The sequence below is a fragment of the Drosophila miranda genome (genome assembly GCF_003369915.1).
Source record: "Drosophila miranda strain MSH22 chromosome Y unlocalized genomic scaffold, D.miranda_PacBio2.1 Contig_Y1_pilon, whole genome shotgun sequence".
NCBI classification, from domain to species: domain Eukaryota; kingdom Metazoa; phylum Arthropoda; class Insecta; order Diptera; family Drosophilidae; genus Drosophila; species Drosophila miranda.
Window position 1 is genome coordinate 41,788,404 of NW_022881603.1, and position 21,129 is coordinate 41,809,532.

The 21,129-nt window shown below is 43.4% G+C and overlaps 2 protein-coding genes across 2 annotated transcripts; one reads left to right on the top strand and one right to left on the bottom strand.

Moving 5' to 3' along the window:
* Positions 1-16,784: 16,784 nt before the first annotated feature.
* On the bottom strand, positions 16,785-19,026 carry LOC117191682 (gamma-butyrobetaine dioxygenase-like). The gene is made up of 3 exons (XM_033396483.1): positions 19,020-19,026; positions 17,143-17,255; positions 16,785-17,090 (listed from the first exon to the last, which is right to left on the bottom strand). The coding sequence occupies exons 1-3, from the start codon at positions 19,024-19,026 to the stop codon at positions 16,785-16,787; spliced, it is 426 nt and encodes a 141-aa protein (XP_033252374.1).
* A 289-nt stretch (positions 19,027-19,315) lies between these two features.
* LOC117191408 lies at positions 19,316-20,901 on the top strand. The gene is made up of 2 exons (XM_033396285.1): positions 19,316-20,053; positions 20,140-20,901. The coding sequence occupies exons 1-2, from the start codon at positions 19,920-19,922 to the stop codon at positions 20,333-20,335; spliced, it is 330 nt and encodes a 109-aa protein (XP_033252176.1). The 5' UTR covers positions 19,316-19,919; the 3' UTR covers positions 20,336-20,901.
* The last annotated feature ends 228 nt before the right edge of the window (positions 20,902-21,129 follow it).

Genomic DNA, 21,129 nt, shown 5'->3' on the forward strand with positions numbered 1-21,129 from the left:
AAATCAGGCGCAGAAACGAAAGCCAAACGAAATGTCGGAACAACCGGCTAATAAAGCAATGCGGATAAATAACATTGAGGAGGACCATTTTTTAGATCAGCCCCCGAAGTAGGTCTGACCTACTTAAAAAGAGTGGATAAAAAAATAAACAGAGAATTAAAAGTTTTGATAGATACGGGAGCAACTTCCTGTTATATAAAAAAGGGAATTTACGAAAATAAAAAGAGTTATCAATTTATAAGAAAGTTGCTACAGTGAATGGGTTTTCAATAATTAAATATTTCCATAATATAACTATTCTCAACACAAAACAAGTGTTTTATGAAATAGATGGAATGGAGGCAGATTTACTAATAGGATTTAACCTATTAAAGAAAATCGGAGCTGTTATTGATACAGGAAAGGGGACTTTAAGTTATAAAGACAATGAGGAGAAACTAATATATGACGAGGTCCTTTCTTTAAACAAATTAACCTTTATAGAAGGAAAAACCATCCTTCCGTTGAAGGAATATATAATAAAAAAATATTTTGAAGAAGAAAAAGAAATGAAAAGTGATTCAGTAAAGGTAGAAGGAAGTTTATATAGCTTGGGATCAAAAAATCCTGAGCACGCCGACGAAGAATTATCCGTCAATAGTTTGGGATTCAAATATCCTGAACCCGCCGTCGTTGAATTATCCGACATCCAAAGTTTTAATAGTTTGGGATTAAATTATCCTGAACCCGCCGTCGTTGAATTATCCGACATCCAAAGTTTTAATAGTTTGGGATTAAAATATACTGAGCACGCCGTCGTTGAATTATCCGACACTAAAAGTTCGAATAGTTTGGGATTAAAGAATCCTGAACACGCCGTCGTTGAATTATCCGACAATGAACAATTTATAAGTTTGGGATGCAAAAATCCTGAACGCGCCGTCGTAGAAATATCCGACATTCAAAATTATGCAAATTCTGAATTGAAAAAAATGAAATTGTATAAGCTACAAAGAGGACAATTTAGAAAATCTCAGAGAGAAAATGGTATCTATCATCGAAGAAGACCATGCCAATATAAATTTACAGCTACCGTTCAGAACGGATATAAAAGGAGAGATTAACCATGAACATGATAGACCGGTATATGGCAAGCAGTATCCATACGCTTATTCGGTTAACGATTTCGTTAATAACGAAATAAGTAAAATGTTAGATGAAGGTATAATCAGACCTAGTAAAAGCCCATATAATTCACCGGTAATAGTAGTACCAAAGAAGGGAGTAAATGAGGACGGAACTCCTAAACATAGATTAGTAATAGACTTTAAGAAACTTAATGAAAACACCATACCGGATAGATACCCTATGCAAGATCCTTCAGTAATCCTTGCCAATTTAGGTAAGGCAAAGTATTTCTCGGCCATTGACTTAGAGTCAGGTTTCTATCAGATTTTAATGAGGGAATCAGATATTGAAAAAACATCTTTTTCCATAAATAACGGCAAATATGAATTTCTAAGAATGCCTATGGGATTGACGAACGCTCCCAGAATTTTCCAAAGGGCAATGGACGATATACTTAGAGAACAAGTTGGGAAAACTTGTCACGTCTATATGGACGATATAATAATATTTTCAAAAACTATAGAACAACATTATAAAGATCTAATTCATATAATACAGATATTGCAAAACGCTAAAATGAAAATTTCCCTAGAAAAGGCTAAATTCTTTCAATTGGAAACCAAATTTCTGGGATACATTGTTTCCCAAAATATCATTAAAACAGATCCAGACAAAATCTCCACAATACAAAACTATCCAATTCCTAAAAATATCAGAGAGCTACGTAGCTTCTTAGGACTAACAGGGTATTACAGAAAATTTGTCCGAAATTATGCTACAATTGCCAAACCATTAACAAAATATCTGAGTGGAGTAAATGGAAAAGTTTCACGAAGGGCATCAAAAAAAACATTAATACAGCTGGATGAACCAGCAATGGGAGCATTTAATAATTTAAAGGACAGTTTGATAGCACATATTGAATTAGTACAACCAGATTACAATAAAAAATGCACATTAACCACAGATGCATCGGACATAGCAATAGGTGCAGTTTTGTCGCAAGAGGGGAATCCCATAACATTTATTTCTAAAACTTTAAGTAAAACCGAGCAATTATATGCTACTAATAAAAAGGAATTATTAGCTATTGTATGGGCAATAAAAAAATTTGCGAAATTAGTTATACGGAGTGAGTGGAATTGAAATACATACAGATCACCAACCTTTGTCCTTTGCAATGTCGCAAAAAAATCCAAATGTTGAAATGAAACGTTGGTATTACTTCATAGAAAGTTTCACACCAAAAATCATTTATAAGCCAGGCTCAACTAACGTAGTAGCGGACGCTTTATCTCGGATTAAAATAAATCATATGACAGATAGTGATGTCGACCAGACAGAATCAGAATCAGACATAAATACTCAGCATTCAGCAGAGAGTAGTTTTGAAAACGTCATTCAAGAAACTAGCAAGCCTCTATATTCGCGGCAGTGTTTAGTGGGTTTTGAGGTCCTCGAGGATCGAGGTATTTTTCGCATAGGCCAGTAGTTGCTGTGGCGTCCTCTTGGAGGCATCTTCCAGTGTACCAGCACTGGGGCGCCCAGGTATCTCCTCCTTGCCCTTAAGAGAGCAGGACAGTTGCAGATGAGATGTTCTAGGGTTTCGGTTGCCCCAGGTTCGTCACATTTCCTACAACTGTCTCTGTTTGTGATTCCTAGCTTTGTCGCATGCGCCGCAGCCAGGCAGTGTCCCGTTAATATTCCCACTAATAATGTGCAGTCCTTCCGTGGTAGGTGCAGCAGGTAGTGGCTGAGTTTGTCATTGCGTTCCTTGCACATGATTTTCGAGGTTCTGCAGGCGGTGGTACTCCTCCACCTACATTCGGTTTGTGATCCGGCCTGCTTTTCTAGATCGCTTTGCAGCGTTCTGAGGGAGACAGGCACGTTCTCGGTTCTAGTATTCGCCAGCCCGACGCCTTGCTTAGCTAGTACGTCCGCCGTCTCGTTCCCTTCGATGCCCTGGTGGCTGGGAATCCAGTAGATCCGCAATGACTTTGTCGTGCTTAGGGTATCTAGTGCCTCCCTGCTCGCCAAGACATTTCTGGAACTGACTGCGGACGACTGCATGGATCTTATCGCCGCTTGGCTGTCGACGAATAGGTTGACCGCATCGTGTGCTCTTTCAGTGAGAAGAGCGACTTCTGCTGCTTTCCTGATGGCAAAAACCTCTGCCTGGAATATGCTACAATGGTCCGGTAGCTTATATGACAGCCTTATCTCAGGGTCTGTACAGTATAGGCCCGCTCCTACTCCTCCGTCCATCTTGGAGCCGTCCGTATATATATTGAGGTGCTCCGTTTGGTCTCTTCCGATTTTCCAGTCTTCAGGTCCCAAGGATGCAGTTGTTTTTACGTCGAGGCATGTTTGGGGGGTCATGTAATCAGTTGATCTGTTCATTTCCCTTCCAATTGAACTATGCCCGTATTCTTGTGGCGACATATTTCCTGAAGCGATGAGGCGTTGTGCTGCCTTTCATGCAGTCAGACGGGCGTGGATGTCAAGGGGTTCGATTCCAAGTAGGGTTTCGAGTGCTTTCGAGTGTAATACAGAGCAAAGCCTGTCGCTGAGTCCTTTCCATAAGCTTATGATACGTTTTCTTTCCAGTTGCTTGCCACCACACTAAGACTCCATACAGCAGAGTTGGTCGCACCAATGTAAATCCAATGCATCAGAGCCGGAGATAGGCCCCATGTGCTGCTGAGCATCTTCTTGGATGCATAAAGCGCAATGGTGGCCTTCTTCACCCTTTCCAATACATTGGGTTTCCATGCCAGTTTACTATCCAGTACTGTGCCCAGGTATTTGACTTGTGTTTTTGGGGTTAGCCTAGTTTGATTGATCTTCGGGGGGTCCATATCGGTACCTTGTACCTCTTGGTAAAGAGGATGAGGTCCGTCTTGTCCGCGTTGATACTGAGTCCTACTTCTTCCGCCCACTCGCGTATCTCCCTGAGTGTTCGTTGCATTAGTGAGCTGAGGGTCGATGGGCAAACACCCGTAATAAGTATGCTTATGTCGTCCGCATAAGCTGTTATTATTGGGGCCTTCCTTCCGTATCTCTTGATGAGGTCGTCGACCACCAGATTCCACAGGAGGGGCGACAGGACTCCACCCTGGGGTGTGCCTCTGTGTGCCTCTTTCACCATGGAAGCGGTGCCCCACTCTGATTGCACCCGTCTGCAACCTAGGAGGTTCCTTATCCACAGGTTGATTGCTGGGTGTGTGTTAGTTGCTACCAGGCAATTTGTTATTGCTTCCGTAGCCACGTTGTTGAATGCTCCGGAGATGTTCACGAATACTCCCAGTGCATACTTTTTATTGTGAAGGGCTTTCTCAATGGTAGCTACTACCGAATGTAGTGCGGTCTCCACCGATTTCCCTTTAGTATAGGCATGCTGGTTGGTTGACATCAGTCCCCCTACCTCATTCCTGATGTGTAAGTCCAGCAGCTTTTCTAGCGCTTTTAATATAAAGGAGGTAAGGCTTATCGGTCTATAGTCCTTGGGACTCGCATGGCTGCACTTTCCTGCCTTTGGGAGGAAGACAACTCTCGAGGTTCTCCATTGGATAGGGATATAGCCAGTACTTATACAAGCTGTGAATATTGCGGAGAGCCATGGGGTAATCGCCTCTTTGGTCACCTGCATCATGGCTGGGAATATCCCGTCAAGTCCTGGTGCTTTTGTGCCCGCAAAGGAGTCTATTGCCCAGTGGATTCGCTTGGTGGTTAACAAATCTGTTGGGGGTGTTGTTCCTCGGTTGCTAGGTCCTGGTGCTCTTTGGCATCAGCGAACTCGGTGCAACCAGGGAAATGTTCCTCCATTAGTGCTGTTAGGGCTTCGTCACTGCCCTCTGTCCACTGTCCGTCATCTAGCTTTAATTGGCTTTGTATGGTAGGCTGCTTAGAGAGCAGCTTCCGTAGCCGTGCGGTTTCTGGTACTTTCTCGATGTTGGAGCAGAAGGTCCTCCACGAGTTCCGTTGTGCTTTACGTATTTCCTTCTTGTAGCTCCTGAGTAGGAGTCTGTATTCCTCATAGACGATCCCTTCGTTCGCTTGTTTGGATTCCTTGAGGTTGTCCCTTTGAAGAGAGAGATCTCGGCTCCACCAGAGTGGCTTGGACCTCTTCTTCGTCCTCGAGGGTTTGCACGATGTGTGGTAGGCGTCCAGCAGCGCGTTGGATAGGGTCTTTAGAGACTTCTCTATGTCCGCCGCGGATTTCACTGTGCTTGGACTCGCGAGCTTCGAAGTAACTGTCTTTTTAAACTTTTCCCAGTTTGTATTCCGGGGGTTTCTATAGACTATTACCTTCGAAGAATGTTTGAAGTAGCACTTAAACTGAATGTACTTGTGATCTGAGAAGGAGGGTCTTTCAAGGACCCTCCAGCTAGATACCGTAGTACTGTTTCCCGTTGCTAGTATTAGGTCTAGCACGTTGGATGAAGTCGGACCCACGAAGGTGTGCTCCTCCCCGACGTTTGCTATATATAGATTAGTATAAAGTATAAAGTCTAAGAGTGACTCACCTCTATCATTGATGTCGGTGCTTCCCCACACATTGTGGTGGGCATTGGCATCCGTCCCGATGACGAGTTGATAGTTTTTGATGCCGGCTTCTGTCACCAGGCTCCTGAGTTCGTCGGGTGGTGCGGGTCTGTCGTGAGCCATGTAGCAGGAAGCCACCAGAAGGCGCTTTTCCTCGCTTTCCAGCATCACAACCGTCAGGTCATCCGTGCTGTAATGAGACATAAGGTAAGCATGGATTCCCTTTCGTACGAGTATGACGGTTCTGTTCCTGCTTACCGATGTTGCGTAGAACAGGTTGTGATTTGAGGACTTTAGTCCGGCCACTGAATTGCCTGTCGCAATCCAGGGCTCCTGGACTAGAGCTATGTCGGCGAGCCCTTGCTCCATGGCGATGCGGAGCTCCGCCGACGCTACCTTGCTTTTATGCAAGTTTAGCTGCAGCACACTCAGCATGGGTGGCTGGCTCACTTGCATCCGACGGGTTGACTACTCACGTCAGGTCACCGTCTTCCTCGTCTTCGTCCTCAAGCGCAAGACCCTGGGCGGCCTCCACGATGGACTCGAGACCTAAGTCCTTTTCCACCTCGCCTACCTGCAGGGTATGCGCGTCCTTGTCCTCAGGGTGGCGCTTTTTGAGGCGCAGGTAGACGCTACCCATGCCCCACGCCATCTTCCCGAACTTGGGATACAGCAGATCCTCTGCCTCCTTGTTTATTTGGAGGATCACACATTGGCCCCCCTCGTTGGGTAGTGGGCTACCAATGTGTAGGATCCTCCAATCGGTCGTTGGCACGTCCGCGTTTTGCCGCGGGGTCTTCTTCCATGTGTGCAAACAGTGCGTCGACGAGACGCGCGTGCACAAGCTTCCACTGTGCCGCTGACATATTGCCGTTTTCCTCGCTCCGGTCGATGAGTGCCACGATCAAATGTCGTTTGGTCACGTCGCTGACCTTCGCGTTCGATTTCGATGGCTTCTTGGCCACTTTCGGTGGAGGGGCTGCACTCTTGGGCCCGCGTTGCCGCTTGCTCGCCGGAGTGTCTTTAATGGCACTCTCAGTCGAGCGTTGCCTCTTGGTGGCCATCATCTCCTCCACCTTATTGGCATATTCGCCATTCGACGCCCTCATCTGTGGCATCTGGGCGTAATGTAGTCGGCCCTCCTCTACTCGCTGCTCGGCCCAGGCTAGCTTGACCTTCTCCTCCTGGGAGATGTCTACTTTACCTTGCAGCCGGCTTTTGGTATTGAGGGCCGCTTTGTATTGTGCTTTGGCCTTCATCCCCTCCTTGGAACGCTTCGGCCCTTCCCTACGCAGGGAGCTGGTGCCTGGTTCCGGTGAGCGGAGAAGGCTCTCTTCCTCCGTCCTGCTCATAGAGAGCACGCTCTCCAGATCCGTGTCTGTGTCGACTACGGCATCTGTGCGGCTCAACTTGCAGGCTGCGGAGTGAGTTGTTTTTGTTGTTGTTGTGGCAGTAGCTTTACAACTGACTTGGCCTGCTCCCGCCAAGTCTGAGGTGTGACCGCTGGCGACACGCAGAGAGGATTGCTCCTCCCCGTGCCCGCCGGTGGTAGCAGTCACGCTTCCCACCGACGTTTGGGTTGACATCCCAACCCGTGCTTTATCCTTCTTCGCCTCCATATTTGGCCCGAGGGTCCATACTGGTTAATATTTTTCGGGGGGACCACCCCCTAGCGTTTTAGGCCTGACCGCCAGGCACCTCTAGCCATGGCCCTGGTTCGGTTCCCCCGACTTTGAATCGGGAAGACGCCGGACCATAGCCTTAGCTAGACACTGCATTACCCCGGACAGAGCAAGCGACAGTGCATTACCCTTGTCCCGGGTAATGCAGTGTCCATTGCCCAGCCGGCACCCTCGTGGAGGGTTCAGCTAGAGGATTTTCGCCAGCCTTTGTTATATTGACGACTTCGGAAGTAATTGACTATACGCATAGTGACTATCTATTGCTCAAAGACGACAGCGACGTTTACACTTATGAAACATACGCTGAACTTTTCCATATTACTAATTTGAGTTTTTATAGAGAGATAATTGATAAAGAATCCAAATATGTCAACAAATCAATTAATTCAGACGATGAGTGGGAAATATCAATGGACTTAAGTCTATTAAAATTAATGATTTCAGAATTAGTTCCAAAACGGAATGAAAGGGGAATAAATGAATTAGGTACCATTTGGAAATGGATAGCAGGCAGCCCTGATCATGACGACTTTTTGAGAATACAAAATAAAGTAAATGAATTAACTGAAAATAATAATAAACAATTTGTAATAAATTCCAAATTTTTCAAAGAAATTGAATTGCTATCAAATTCATTAAAAAAATGTCATCTTCAATGAAGAAACGATACTGAGAAAGCATCGTTTAAAATTAATAACTTTTGACCTACTAAATTTAGTTGATACCATAACGCTCTTAAAAGTAAACATTTTCAATACAAAAATTTTAAATAAAAACGAAATAGAGGACATTTATAAGCATGAAAAACATCCTGTTGAACTGTCTGATCTGCTGGACATTGCAACGGTTAAAATAATTCGAAATGCTGATTTAATAATCATTTACATAAAATATCCTCAAATTAAAGATATTTGCAAGTTTTACCATGCAAGAGCCATCTCACAAAATGATGGAATGTTAGTTATAAGTGAAAAAGTTTGTGAATGTAAGGAGAAATACTATTTAATGAATAATTTTAAAAGGGAAACTTTTAACAATTACGCACAAATAAATTTAAAGAAGACCTGTTTCACCAATTTACTTAATGGCTTTAAAGCCAACTGCACTAAAAAAAAGGGAAAAAAACAAAGAAATAGACATCATTCAGGATGGTGCCATATTAGTTTCAGGCAAAAATATCGTAGACAATACTACTTTGTTAGGATCGTATCTCCTTATATTCAACAACACAATTGTAATAAATAATATAACCCACATAAATGATAAGGGTAAAATTCTAAGATAAATATCGCATCATAGATATAGCGATTTTGAATTAGTTGTTTATATACAATCGAATGATAAGCAATTTTCTTTTGATAATGTTAATATTTTAAATCCCCTTATAACATTAGGTAATACGGCCTTACCATTAACAACATTATTCTTAATCATTATACCCGATACTCAAAATGAGTATTGGGGTATATTAGATTTGTGGTAAAAGTGGATGTGTGTAACGTCCAGAAGGACTCGTTTCCGACCCCATAAAGTATATATATTCTTGATCAGCATCAATAGCCGAGTCGATTGAGCCATGTCTGTCTGTCCGTCTGTCCGTCTGTCCGTCCGTCCGTCCGTCTGTCTGTCCCCTTCAGCGCCTAGTGCTCAAAGACTATAAGAGCTAGAGCAACGATGTTCTGGATCCAGACTTCTGTGATATGTCACTGCTACAAAAATATTTCAAAACTTCGCCCCGCCCACTTCCGCCCCCACAAAGGACGAAAATCTGTGGCATCCACATTTTTAAAGATACGATAAAACCAAAAACGCAGAATCGTAGAGGATGACTATATGTTTTAGAATGTAAGATCTCAACCAGATCGTATAATTATTATAGCCAATTTCATGGTCGGTTTTGCCAATTGCAAAATATGAGTTCAAGGATCTCAGAACCTATAAGAGCCAGAGCAACCAAATTTGGTATCCACACTCCTGTGATATCGGACCTTGACCGTTTCGTGTCCAAATTTCGCCACACCCCCTTCCGCCCCCGCAAAGGACGAAAATCTGGGGCATCCACAAATCTCAGCGACTATTAAGGCTAGAGTAACCAAATTTGGTACACACACTCCTTTAAGATGTCGCTATAAAACGTATATCTCAGAATTTCGCCCCACCCCCTTCCGCCCCCACAAAGGACGAAAATCTGTTGCATCCACAATATTGCACATTTGAGAAAACTAAAAACGCAGAATCATAGATAATGACCACTTCTATCAGATTGCTGAAATGCCATTGCTGATCTGGATCAAATTTGCAGTGACTACGCAGCGCACGACGACACGCTCAGACTGATTTTCTGTCTCTCTCGCACGCACTCTTTGTCGTTTCGCTTAACATTAGCGGCGTGTGCCGGAGGAGAACCTTACTGACCAAGTATCGTTTTACAATAAATCTTTACATTTATTATTTGATTTTGTATTATAATTAATGTTTGTTCTGTTGTTGTTTTGAGTACTAAATTTCACATCCAGCCACGCCATTAGGGCGGGGCTTGTATCCAAAAACAATTTAACACTGTCTCCATATGATGCCAGATGCCTGTGTGCCAGAGCGGCGTTAGTTCTACGGTTCAAACTTTGAACTTTAGTTATTGTATATAGGTATTTTAAGATCCTCTTAAAAAACAAAATGTACAACATGTGCGGGGAAGGGTTGTTGTGTTGGGTAGGGGATAATCTTCGGGATCAGGGATAACATATCGGATAGAGGATCCCATTGGGGACTGGATACTTTAGTGGCGTGGGATAACATTATACAAATGTTTCTTATACATAGCTAGGTAGGTAGGTATACAAACATATACGTAAAATAGGGGTATAGAGGGGGTTTGAATATTTACAACTTAACATGGCAACCTTAGGCCTAGGATAAAACTATTTGCTTACATTACAATTTAAATAATATATTAAAATATATAGCGGACAAGGTCAATATATTTAAGGATTCAAAATAGGAGAAGACCATAATCTTTAAATACACGTTTCGAACAGTTTTTACCTGTACCTAAAAGGTACGTATCGTAAGACTGTAACAGTATCTAGCATGATCTTCAGAGCTCATATCATATGTATCATATAATGTTATGGCTTAAATTTGTAATGTTATGTTTAAAATGAAATCATACTTTTCAATAAGGATTCTGATGATTGCAGATTATTATAATCCAAACAAATGTAGTTCTTTGGTTTTTTGTTGGTTTGGCTTTTATTTTCATACTTCTTTACAATAGTTTGTCAAATTACAATAATTTCTTCTTGTTTTTGGCCCTTTTTCAAGCATCAGTCTTCGTTTACCATGTCTGCTTTTAATTTTTAAAATTTCAAATGTAAGTACACTGTGTTCTGTAGGTAATCCCCTCATATTTCTACTGTTCTAGATAATCGTTTGTCTAACTACAATTATTTCTGATTTTGTACAAAATGTCCTGCAGGGGATTACCTTCAGATTTCATTGAGATTGAATTAAGCTAAGTGTTTGCCGAAACTGAAAGGGTATTTGTACATCGATGGTAATCGCTTCTTAATTTTTTTTTGTTTTGTTCAAATTTTTTTTTTATTTCTTCTCTCGTTTATGCACAAAAGTGCGTGTAATTCAATTTTTCATGCGCTGCCAAACAGCCGGGGCCCGGACTCGACGCCGTGTGACATGGGATAGAGGTGGAGCGGGGGCGTAGTGTGGCAGGAGCTACCTTTTATACCCGACACTCAAAATGAGTATTGGGGTATATTAGATTTGTGGTAAAAGTGGATGTGTGTAACGTCCAGAAGGAATCGTTTCCGACCCCATAAAGTATATATATTCTTGATCAGTATCAATAGCCGAGTCGATTGAGCCCTGTCTGTCCGTCTGTCCGTCAGTCCGTCCGTCCGTCCGTCCGTCCGTCCGTCCGTCCGTCCGTCCGTCCCCTTCAGCGCCTAGTGCTCAAAGACTATAAGATCTAGAGCAACGATGTTTTGGATCCAGACTTCTGTGATATGTCACTGCTACAAAAATATTTCAAAACTTCGCCCCGCCCACTTCCGCCCCCACAAAGGACGAAAATCTGTGGCATCCACATTTTTAAAGATACGATAAAACCAAAAACGCAGAATCGTAGAGGATGACTATATGTTCTAGAGTGTAAAATCTCAACCAGATCGTATAATTATTATAGCCAGAATCAAGAAAACAATTTCATTCTTTCTCGCTCTGTCTCTCTCTAACACACAGGTTTCATGGTCGGCTTTGCCAATTGCAAAATATGAGTTCAAGGATCTCAGAACCTATAAGAGCCAGAGCAACCAAATTTGGTATCCACCCTCCTGTGATATCGGACCTTGACCGTTTCGTGTCCAAATTTCGCCACACCCCCTTCCGCCCCCGCAAAGGACGAAAATCTGGGGCATCCACAAATCTCAGAGACTATTAAGGCTAGAGTAACCAAATTTGGTATCCGCACTTCTGTTAGATCTCACTATAAAACGTATATCTCAGAATTTCGCCCCACCCTTTTCCGCCCCCACAAAGAACGAAAATCTGTTGCATCCACAATATTGCACATTCGAAAAAACTAAAAACGCAGAATCATAGATAATGACCATATCTATCAGATTGCTGAATCTGGATCAGATCAGATCATTTTTATACCCAAAAGAAACAAATCAATTTGCACTGGCTACGCGGCCCCCGACGTCACGCTCAGACTGATTTTCTGTCTCTCTCGCACGCACTCCTTGTCGTGTCGTTTAATATTAGCGGCGTCTTCCGGAGGAGAGCCATACTGACTTAGTATCGGGTATAACTGTAGAGTTGCGGTCTCCGCAGCAACTCACAACGTTCCCCCTCGTTTTGATATTGATAATGTTATTTTACTTCGGCTATAAATTAACCAAATTTGTACTTATTAAATCAATAAGAATACCGTCAGAAGAAATAGTGGAAAGCAACATTCAAATACTGTCAGAAGAAATTAGAGCTCTATCAGAACTTCAAAATGTATCGGGACGAAACATTTAAGAATGGGGGGAGTTAACGTACCCAATTCTATTGAGCTCTTATACGAGTTGTAAACAATCTTTGGCTTTCCAAAACGAAAACAATTTCAATCTTGGGCCTCCGCCTAATTGATTTCTAAGATGTACAATCTCAAGGGCTCCCGCCGCAATCCCAATCTTTGACACTCGCCTAAATGGAAAACCAATGTTTGCCCACACCCGGCTTCTCATAAACAATCTCACTCCCGGCTTTCTGCAGATCCTGCACTTTAGGCATTTTACAGTTCTCTCTTTGGATGACGAAATCCAATACTCGGGATGGCGAAATCAATTGAAATGTTTATAGAAAAACTATTCCCGAAAGGGATCAACGATGCAAAGATCAGAAAGTTCAAGTCAGTCTTGATCCAGAAGCGACACCGCAAAGTCGAGCTAAAAATTAAGATCGCGCAAACCCTTTGCCCGGAATCCTTTGTGACCCTCTACTTAAATCTATATCAGTGAAGTTAGAAGTAAAATAAAAACTTTTTAAAAACACAATCCGCTACCGCAGTTGATCAGTTTGATCATCGACATTCTCTTTGCTTGTCTTGTTCTTTTCTTTTGCTTGCATTCTTGTGTTAGCACTTCAATTAATTTTAACTTTAAATGTAAAATCATATAGACATATACATTTATATTAAGGAACTCAATGTTAAGCCTTGATTAACTCTGGAAAAATATCATTATATAATTCTTTACTATTTTTATACCCGATACTCAAAATAAGTATTGGGGTATATTAGATTTGTGGTAAAAGTGGATGTGTGTAATGTCCAGAAGGAATCGTTTCCGACCCCATAAAGTATATATATTCTTGAGCAGCATCAATAGCCGAGTCGATTGAGCCATGTCTGTCTGTCCGTCTGTCCGTCCGTCCGTCTGTCCGTCTGTCCGTCCCCTTCAGCGCCTAGTGCTCAAAGACTATAAAAGCTAGAGCAACGATGTTTTGGATTCAGACATCTGTGATATGTCACTGCTACAAAAATATTTCAAAACTTTGCCCCGCCCACTTCCGCCCCCACAAAGAACGAAAATCTGTGGCATCCACATTTTTAAAGATACGATAAAACCAAAAACGCAGAATCGTAGAGGATGAATATATGTTCTAGAGTGTAAAATCTCAACCAGATCGTATAATTATTATAGCCAGAATCAAGAAAACAATTTCATTATTTCTCGCTCTGTCTCTCTCTTACACACAGGTTTCATGGTCGGTTTTGCCAATTGCAAAATATGAGTTCAAGGATCTCAGAACCTATAAGAGCCAGAGCAACCAAATTTGGTATCCACACTCCTGTGATATCGGACCTTGACCGTTTCGTGTCCAAATTTCGCCACACCCACTTCCGCCCCCGCAAAGGACGAAAATCTGGGGCATCCACAAATCTCAGAGACTATTAAGGCTAGAGTAACCAAATTTGGTATCCGCACTTCTGTTAGATCTCACTATAAAACGTATATCTCCGAATTTCGCCCCACCCCCTTCCGCCCCCACAAAGGACGAAAATCTGTGGTGCATCCACAATGTTGAGGATACGAGAAAACTAAAAACGCAGAATCATAGATAACGACCATATCTATCAGATTGCTGAATCTGGATCAGATCAGATAATTTTTATAGCCAAAAGCAAGAAATCAATTTTCAGTGGCTACGCAGCGCCCGACGTCACGCTCAGACTGATTTTCTGTCTCTCTCGCACGCACTCTTTGTCGTGTCGTTTAATATTAGCAGCGTCTGCCGGAGGAGAGCCATACTGACTTAGTATCGGGTATAACTGTAGAGTTGCGGTGTCCGCAGCAACTCACAGCGTTCCCCCTCGTTATATAATTAATATTGTTCCACAGCTACCGAAGCAGTTCATTGGGCCCAACGAGCTCGTCAAGGAAAGTGTTTGAATTTGGTAATGATCATTAGTTCGTATTGAATGGAAATGTTGACCTTCGTGAGTAAAAAGGCTCAGTTTTGCTATGAATTGTATTTATATTCTTAAGTTAATGAACCTTTTGTTATCTATGAATCTCTTGAATCTTGAAAAATATAACTATTTTGAAGTAACATGAATTTTGAATAAATAACCACCATCTAAGTACATAATGCCAAGGATACATCGAGTGTAATAATGCAGCGGTAGTTACGTTAGGGGCCATGCCAACATCGTTCCACGCATTGCCGAAGGTAGGGAGGGTATAGAGGAACTAGTGATCTCCTAAACCTATGATCACTAAATTAAGTACGCGACTACCGAATTCCTTCTTGCCATCTATGCCGACCGGGGATTGATTACATTTGTGTGTTTTTTTTTTGTTTTGATTAAAGTAGATTCTGTGTAAGTGCACTTAAATTTTTATAATATGGCGAGCACAAGGAAGTATAGGGATAGGAAATACCCCGTCCCCATCCGGCGAGCTGAGCCCAGAGCGCAGTATAGTGCACTAACCCCGATTCCCTTTCCTGCTGAGGCTGCAATGCCAACAAGATTTACCCAGCCAGTGCCAGATACATTATATAGTTTCGCAATTGTGCAAGTGCTGCGACTGTTTTTTCCTCTGCCTTCCTCCTGCTTGTGGGGTTCCCTCTTTCTGGTGGCGGCTTCTTTACATACGAATGGCTATACTCGGGTCTATCAAACAATTTGTGTCTTAGCAACGATACTGGCTGACCCGAACAGCCTGCCAATCAGGGGGTGACCAAGTGAAGAAGGAGTGCCACCAAAGTGGGGAGCAGAGCGTATACATCACCCCAGGGTGCGATTCAGTCCAGGTTTTCAATTACACATTATGACTGTTGCATGGTCTACCCAAAACTGCAGTAAAATTTCCCTCCCACACACACACCGACTGCTGAGGAGCCAGTGGAAATTGGATTTGCGACTGGTTTTTTCCTTTCGAGTTTCCTTTTGGCTATTTCGTTCGCCCTTTGCATTTGCTGCCGCGCCTTTCCCGGCTCGTTGGCTTTTATGAACTTATAAACAAGAGCCCTGGCAACAGCCACCCCCCAAGCAACCCTTTCGGCCTGTTGCTGCCACCGCCACCTCCAGTGCCTATTACGCGGATTATTAGAGATTATTACTTGCTGCCATGTACAAATTCATGTGCTCCAAGTCGGATTCCGCATTCCGGATGCCACACTGTGGCTGCTGGATGCCAGCAGGAGCCGTGTGTGTCTGGCTGTGTATTTTTGGTGGAACCATTGACATAAATAAAAAGATTTCGAAAGGATTTGCCTGCGTGCAACTACACCACACCACATCGCACCCAATCCAAGACAAACCAAAACCAAAGCAAACCAAACCCTCCAGCAAATGTTGCTTCCTGGCCCGTGAAAATGTTAGCCACATCCGAGGGTTGTCTCTGGGCTGCGTACGGGTGTGATTTACACACAAAAGATCCAAGAGCTCAGCCAAGTCAATGCTTATTTCGACAATGCCATAAATTGATAACCGGCTAATCACACATGCAAGAGTATGCTCAGAATGCTCGTAATAGTAGCACCGCGTTGTCATCTGACTCAGCCGGTCTCCGATAAGCTAATTTGTTGTCCGGCGTAAACAATGACGCGTGCTTTACTTTCACTTTATGTCGGCTGTTTAAAACGTTGTAGCGGACCTTGTGCGTATCATTTGAATGGACCCGTACAATACCCCTTTGCTCTTAAGTCTGAGATAGAAATGGGAGTGTCGTTGAACGCGAATATTTCCCTTCCGTCATCTATCTACCATCTAAATAAATTGAACAACTTGAATAACTCATGCAGGAAAAGCCTTGTTTTAGAGATAATTCTTTCCAAGTGCCAAAAGTACTGCGATGCACCTCTGTTGCAATGTTTTCTTGTTAGTCCTTTACTATTATTCTACGAATAGGAATCGCAGCCCTCGTATTATTAAGGTTACTTCATTAAAGGCAGAAATTACATCTTATTTGATTCTCATTCCCAACAAAATAGGTTGACTTTCCTCAACTGATGACGATGAAAAGTATTGCTAAAAATATAAAGCTTTGTATATTTTTAGACTTAAGCCGAACCCAAAACCCAATAGCCAATATACTAATATCCCCCCGGAACGTGCCTTCAGGGTAGCCAGATTTCACTGGGGAACTTATCAACCAGATGCGTACATTAAACAGATTAGTTTGTAATGGACTCGCATGCTGATGCTGTAGGGTATGAGCTCAAGCCCCAACTTTGGGCTAATTGGATCACATCAATTAAGTGTCCTAATGTTCCAAAGATCAATTCCCATTGAGATAGCGTTTATATAAAATATATATTGAAAATTACAAAGTAATAAAATAATGTTTATTGACTGGCAGAGACATGTCGTTGACGGAGTCTTGATTAAATTGAACTTAGAATTTGTGCTCGGCGATTGAGGCCACTCAACGGGTTTACTCAAGAGTTGCTCTTGGAATTCCTGAGGACACGCAGGCGTGAGTAGACAATGTCCCAGTCGATGAAGGCGCCAACGATGTGCCGCACATTGCGGTCCGTGTCGTCGTACCCCGTGTGACCGTGGACCAAGCGCAGGTTGTTGAATGTGAGCACATCGCCGGGTGTGGTCTTGAAACTGCATGCCTGCTCATGGGCCAGGCGAACGAACAGGGGCATTGCCTCGTACCAGGGACGGACCTGCTCCAGCGGCACCGTGAAATGGCTGTCTCGCTGCGGAATGCTGTGGTTGATGCGCACATACCGACCCTCGGCGTCCAAGATGCAACATCATAGGAGTTAGGAGAATTACAGGAGTTACCAAGGGATACTGGGAGGCGTGGCCATCGGACCACGTGATGTACAGTATTTCCTGATCCACATCCACACTATGCTGCTGCACTCGCACACTCTGCTCTCCTCCGGCAGACGCCGCTAATATTAAACGACACGACAAAGAGTGCGTGCGAGAGAGACAGAAAATCAGTCTGAGCGTGACGTCGGGCGCTGCGTAGCCAGTGCAAATTGATTTGTTCCTTTTGCCTATAAAAATATTCTGATCTGGTCCAGATTCAGCAATCTGATAGATATGGTCGTTATCTATGATTCTGCGTTTTTAGTTTTCTCGAATGTGCAATATTGTGGATGCAACAGATTTTCGACCTTTGTGGGGGCGGAAGGGAGTGGGGCGAAATTCTGAGATATACGTTTTATAGTGAGATCTAACAGAAGTGCGCATACCAAATTTGGTTACTCTAGCTTTAATAGTCTCTGAGATTTGTGGATGCCCCAGATTTTCGTCCTTTGCGGGGGCGGAAGGGGGTGTGGCGAAATTTGGACACGAAACGGTCAAGGTCCGATATCACAGGAGTGTGGATACCAAATTTGGTTGCTCTGGCTCTTATAGGTTCTGAGATTCTTGAACTCATATTTTGCAATTGGCAAAGCCGACCATGAAACCTGTGTGTTAGAGAGAGACAGAGCGAGAAAGAATGATATTGTTTTCTTGATTCTGGCTATAACAAATTATACGATCTGGTTGAGATCTTACATTCTAAAACATATAGTCATCCTCTACGGTTCTGCGTTTTTGGTTTTATCGTATCTTTAAAAATGTGGATGCCACAGATTTTCGTCCTTTGTGGGGGCGGAAGTGGGCGGGGCGAAGTTTTGAAATATTTTTGTAGCAGTGACATATCACAGAAGTCTGGATACAAAACATCGTTGCTCTAGCTCTTATAGTCTTTGAGCACTAGGCGCTGAAGGGGACGGACAGACGGACGGACGGACAGACGGACAGACGGACAGACAGACATGGCTCAATCGACTCAGCTATTGATGCTGATCAAGAATATATATACTTTATGGGGTCGGAAACGATTCCTTCTGGACGTTACACACATCCACTTTTACCACAAATCTAATATACCCCAATACTCATTTTGAGTATCGGGTATAATAACCATTTCCAGCCCCAGAAAGAATCAGTTGGAAAACAACGGCAAAGGCAACGGCAGCAACAACAATATCTGGTATCAGCTCATACGAATATATGGCGCGATTTTTAATTATCACTTTCGCATTTTGTGTACGAGTATTGTTCGCCTCGAACAGGCCTCCCACTCGTATCTATCCATCTATGGCTCATCTCTTGTCGACTCGCGTTTCCATTTCCAGTGCTTTTGCGCCTCGAACAAAGAAAGCGAGCCGAACAATCCATGGAATGCTCAGCTTTTAGCTCAGAGCGAGATTCTTCTAGCCCGAAACCCCTTTCCACCCCTCTATCAGTTAGGGTATGCTTTATTATAGCCGAAAATTGCACAGATGGTTTGAATAATAAAAAAAGAGAAATACTAGAATAGATATCGGGGAATAAAAAAAATTTCAAACAAGAATGGCTCTGTTTTCCGGTGGAATAATACTATTGATGAGGGAGTTCCTGTTTCAAGAAATCAGACAATTTTAAATAAAGTCTACAGATAGTGTTTTTGTGTAATATTGAATTGGAATTCGTATTAACTATGGATGAACTAAACCTTCGGAATTAATCCCCATAGGAATCTATTCATTCGAAACACCAGAAAGAGCATTCGAAAGTCGATTCGATCACCTGGCCAACTGTAATTCGAAAAGGCTTTTGCTGAGCAACAGAGTCGTTCCACCAGCAGAACTTTATTGTTTTCAATTAAAAACACTCACAGCCCATTCAGCCGACGAATTCATTCGGTTTGCTGTCAGCGCTCAGGGCTCACGGCATTCATAGGCTTGAAGGCAGCTAAAAGCAGCAACGTGACACAATTGCAGATGCAAGTGAAATGTAATGGGTGTAATGAAAATGCATTCAAGTGACAGTTTTTCCCACATCCAGTCCCATCCGTAGTCCCATTTCCCATTCCCACGTGCACTTAACAATAATCAGGAACAACAATAGTGGGGAATATCGATAGAGGCTGAGCAGGCTGAGTAATGAGTAAATGCCGTAAAAGCATTCCATGACTGGTTGAATTTTGAATGTTTTTTTAAATGGGGACTTTGAATGGTAACTTCATACTGGATCAGATCCAGTGACACTAAGCACGTGTTTTTTGGTTTCATTTAACAAATCCGTTCCAAACAAACCGCAAATTATACAAACATGGATTTTGGTATGGAAGTACAGCACTTATGAAAATTAAGCAAAACCCGCAAAGCCGCAAAGTGTCCAACAAAACAAAACAAAGCAGAAATCGAAATTTGTTTATTGAATTCCCACCAGCCAATCGCCCGTCCAATCAACTGGTAAATAAATCAATTTCACGGATTAATTTTTTAGCTTTTTCAGCAACAGCGTCCCGTTAAACGCTTAAATTATTTATAAGCCCACCAGAGAGGAAGTTTCCAGGGTGGCACGGGTGGCACGGGGCAGGAGAGCAGAGTTTGACAATGGCTGCCTAACGGTGAGCACAATGGCGGCGCTTTGGGCCTAATTAGCCTCGTGGGCAGCAGCGCCGAGAATATTTTGGAATTGAGAATTCGGATTTCGGGGATTGTCCCCGCATCCGTGACAATGTTGGAACGCATAATTAGGCGAAAACCCGACTCGCTGCCTGCCACTTCAGAATGGGGCACAAATTGGACCTGGACCATGGACTACGCCCACACCTCAGCATTGTATTTCCGTCAAGAAATCCTGGAGTGTGCCTCAAAAGGCCTCGAAAAAAACCTAGAGGTGGTTTCGGAGTACGGAAAGTGCAGTAAGTAGCTGAGGCCACTGTGGGACACATAAATAAATGTGCCCGCAAAATCCGTAAATATGATTAAGTGCCAAATTTATTAACAGCTCCCCGGTGGCCTTTAAAAAAGCAGCCTGCGTACTCCCCCTCCAAAAGGACAACGACAGCCACAGCGACAGCGAGAGGATGTGGACGTGGATCAGGATGAGGATGAGAATGCGGAGAGCCCCGTGGGCAGGCACACAGAAGCAAAAGCCGGAGTCACCACCTGCCGGATGGCGCGTGGCTTACAGCCAGCAATGAAATGCTTCGGTGGCAGTCACTGGGTGGTGCACGGAAAGTGGGAGTGGGAGGTGGTGGCCAGGTGGGCAACTCGATTACAATTACGTGCGCTAATTGCACTTTAAACGCGTCCGAGCTTGTCACGGCGACGTTTTATCCATCCATCTGTTCGTCCGGCTGTCCATCCGTCTGTCCGTCCGTCCGTCCGTCCGTCCGTTGCTTGTGTCCGCTCCCCGCACAATCCTGTTCTTCGTGTTTATGGCATTTCCTTTGGCACCACTTACAACGACATAAGTTTGCAAACATGATGTCCTTGGTGGAGCGCATTAGACGAACTCCTCCCATCCGACTCGACTCCCAACCGCAACCACAAGCACGACCACGAGCGAGCCCGTGACTATTCCGGCACTCGCATTGTAATAGCCGGGCACTGTTGCTGCTACTTCCACTCGCTCTCGCTCTCGCAGTTGCCGTAATTCAAAGTGGTGCTAAATTTAGTATAATACACATCCCGCACAGTGGGGCGTTTTGATTCTCTCTCTCGCAAATTCGAAAATTATTTTATAATAATTACTAAATTGCTAGAATTGCAATAAGCTCCTGATTTCCAGCTGCAAACATCCCGAATATAAGCAAAATATTTGCATCATTTTGATTAGATAGAGCTAGCATTTTGATCCCACTATGCCTGCCACATAAATACCAAGCTGTCTTCTTCGGCAGCAGGCAGCAGGCGGCAAGTGGCCCTTATAATGGGCCAAGGCGGCAGTCCATGTCTGGCTGTCTGTTCACCTGGCTGAATTCCAGGCTCCACT

Excerpts from the sequence above, each read along its gene's own strand:
- LOC117191682 (XM_033396483.1), bottom strand. Across the intron at positions 17,091-17,142 it reads ACGCCTCCCAGTATCCCTTG|GGTCGGTATGTGCGCATCAA; the intron begins GTAACTCCTGTA and ends TTGGACGCCGAG.
- LOC117191408 (XM_033396285.1), top strand. The coding sequence starts at position 19,920 with ATGGGGCACAAATTGGACCTGGACCATGGACTACGCCCACACCTCAGC. Across the intron at positions 20,054-20,139 it reads TTCGGAGTACGGAAAGTGCA|CTCCCCGGTGGCCTTTAAAA; the intron begins GTAAGTAGCTGA and ends ATTTATTAACAG.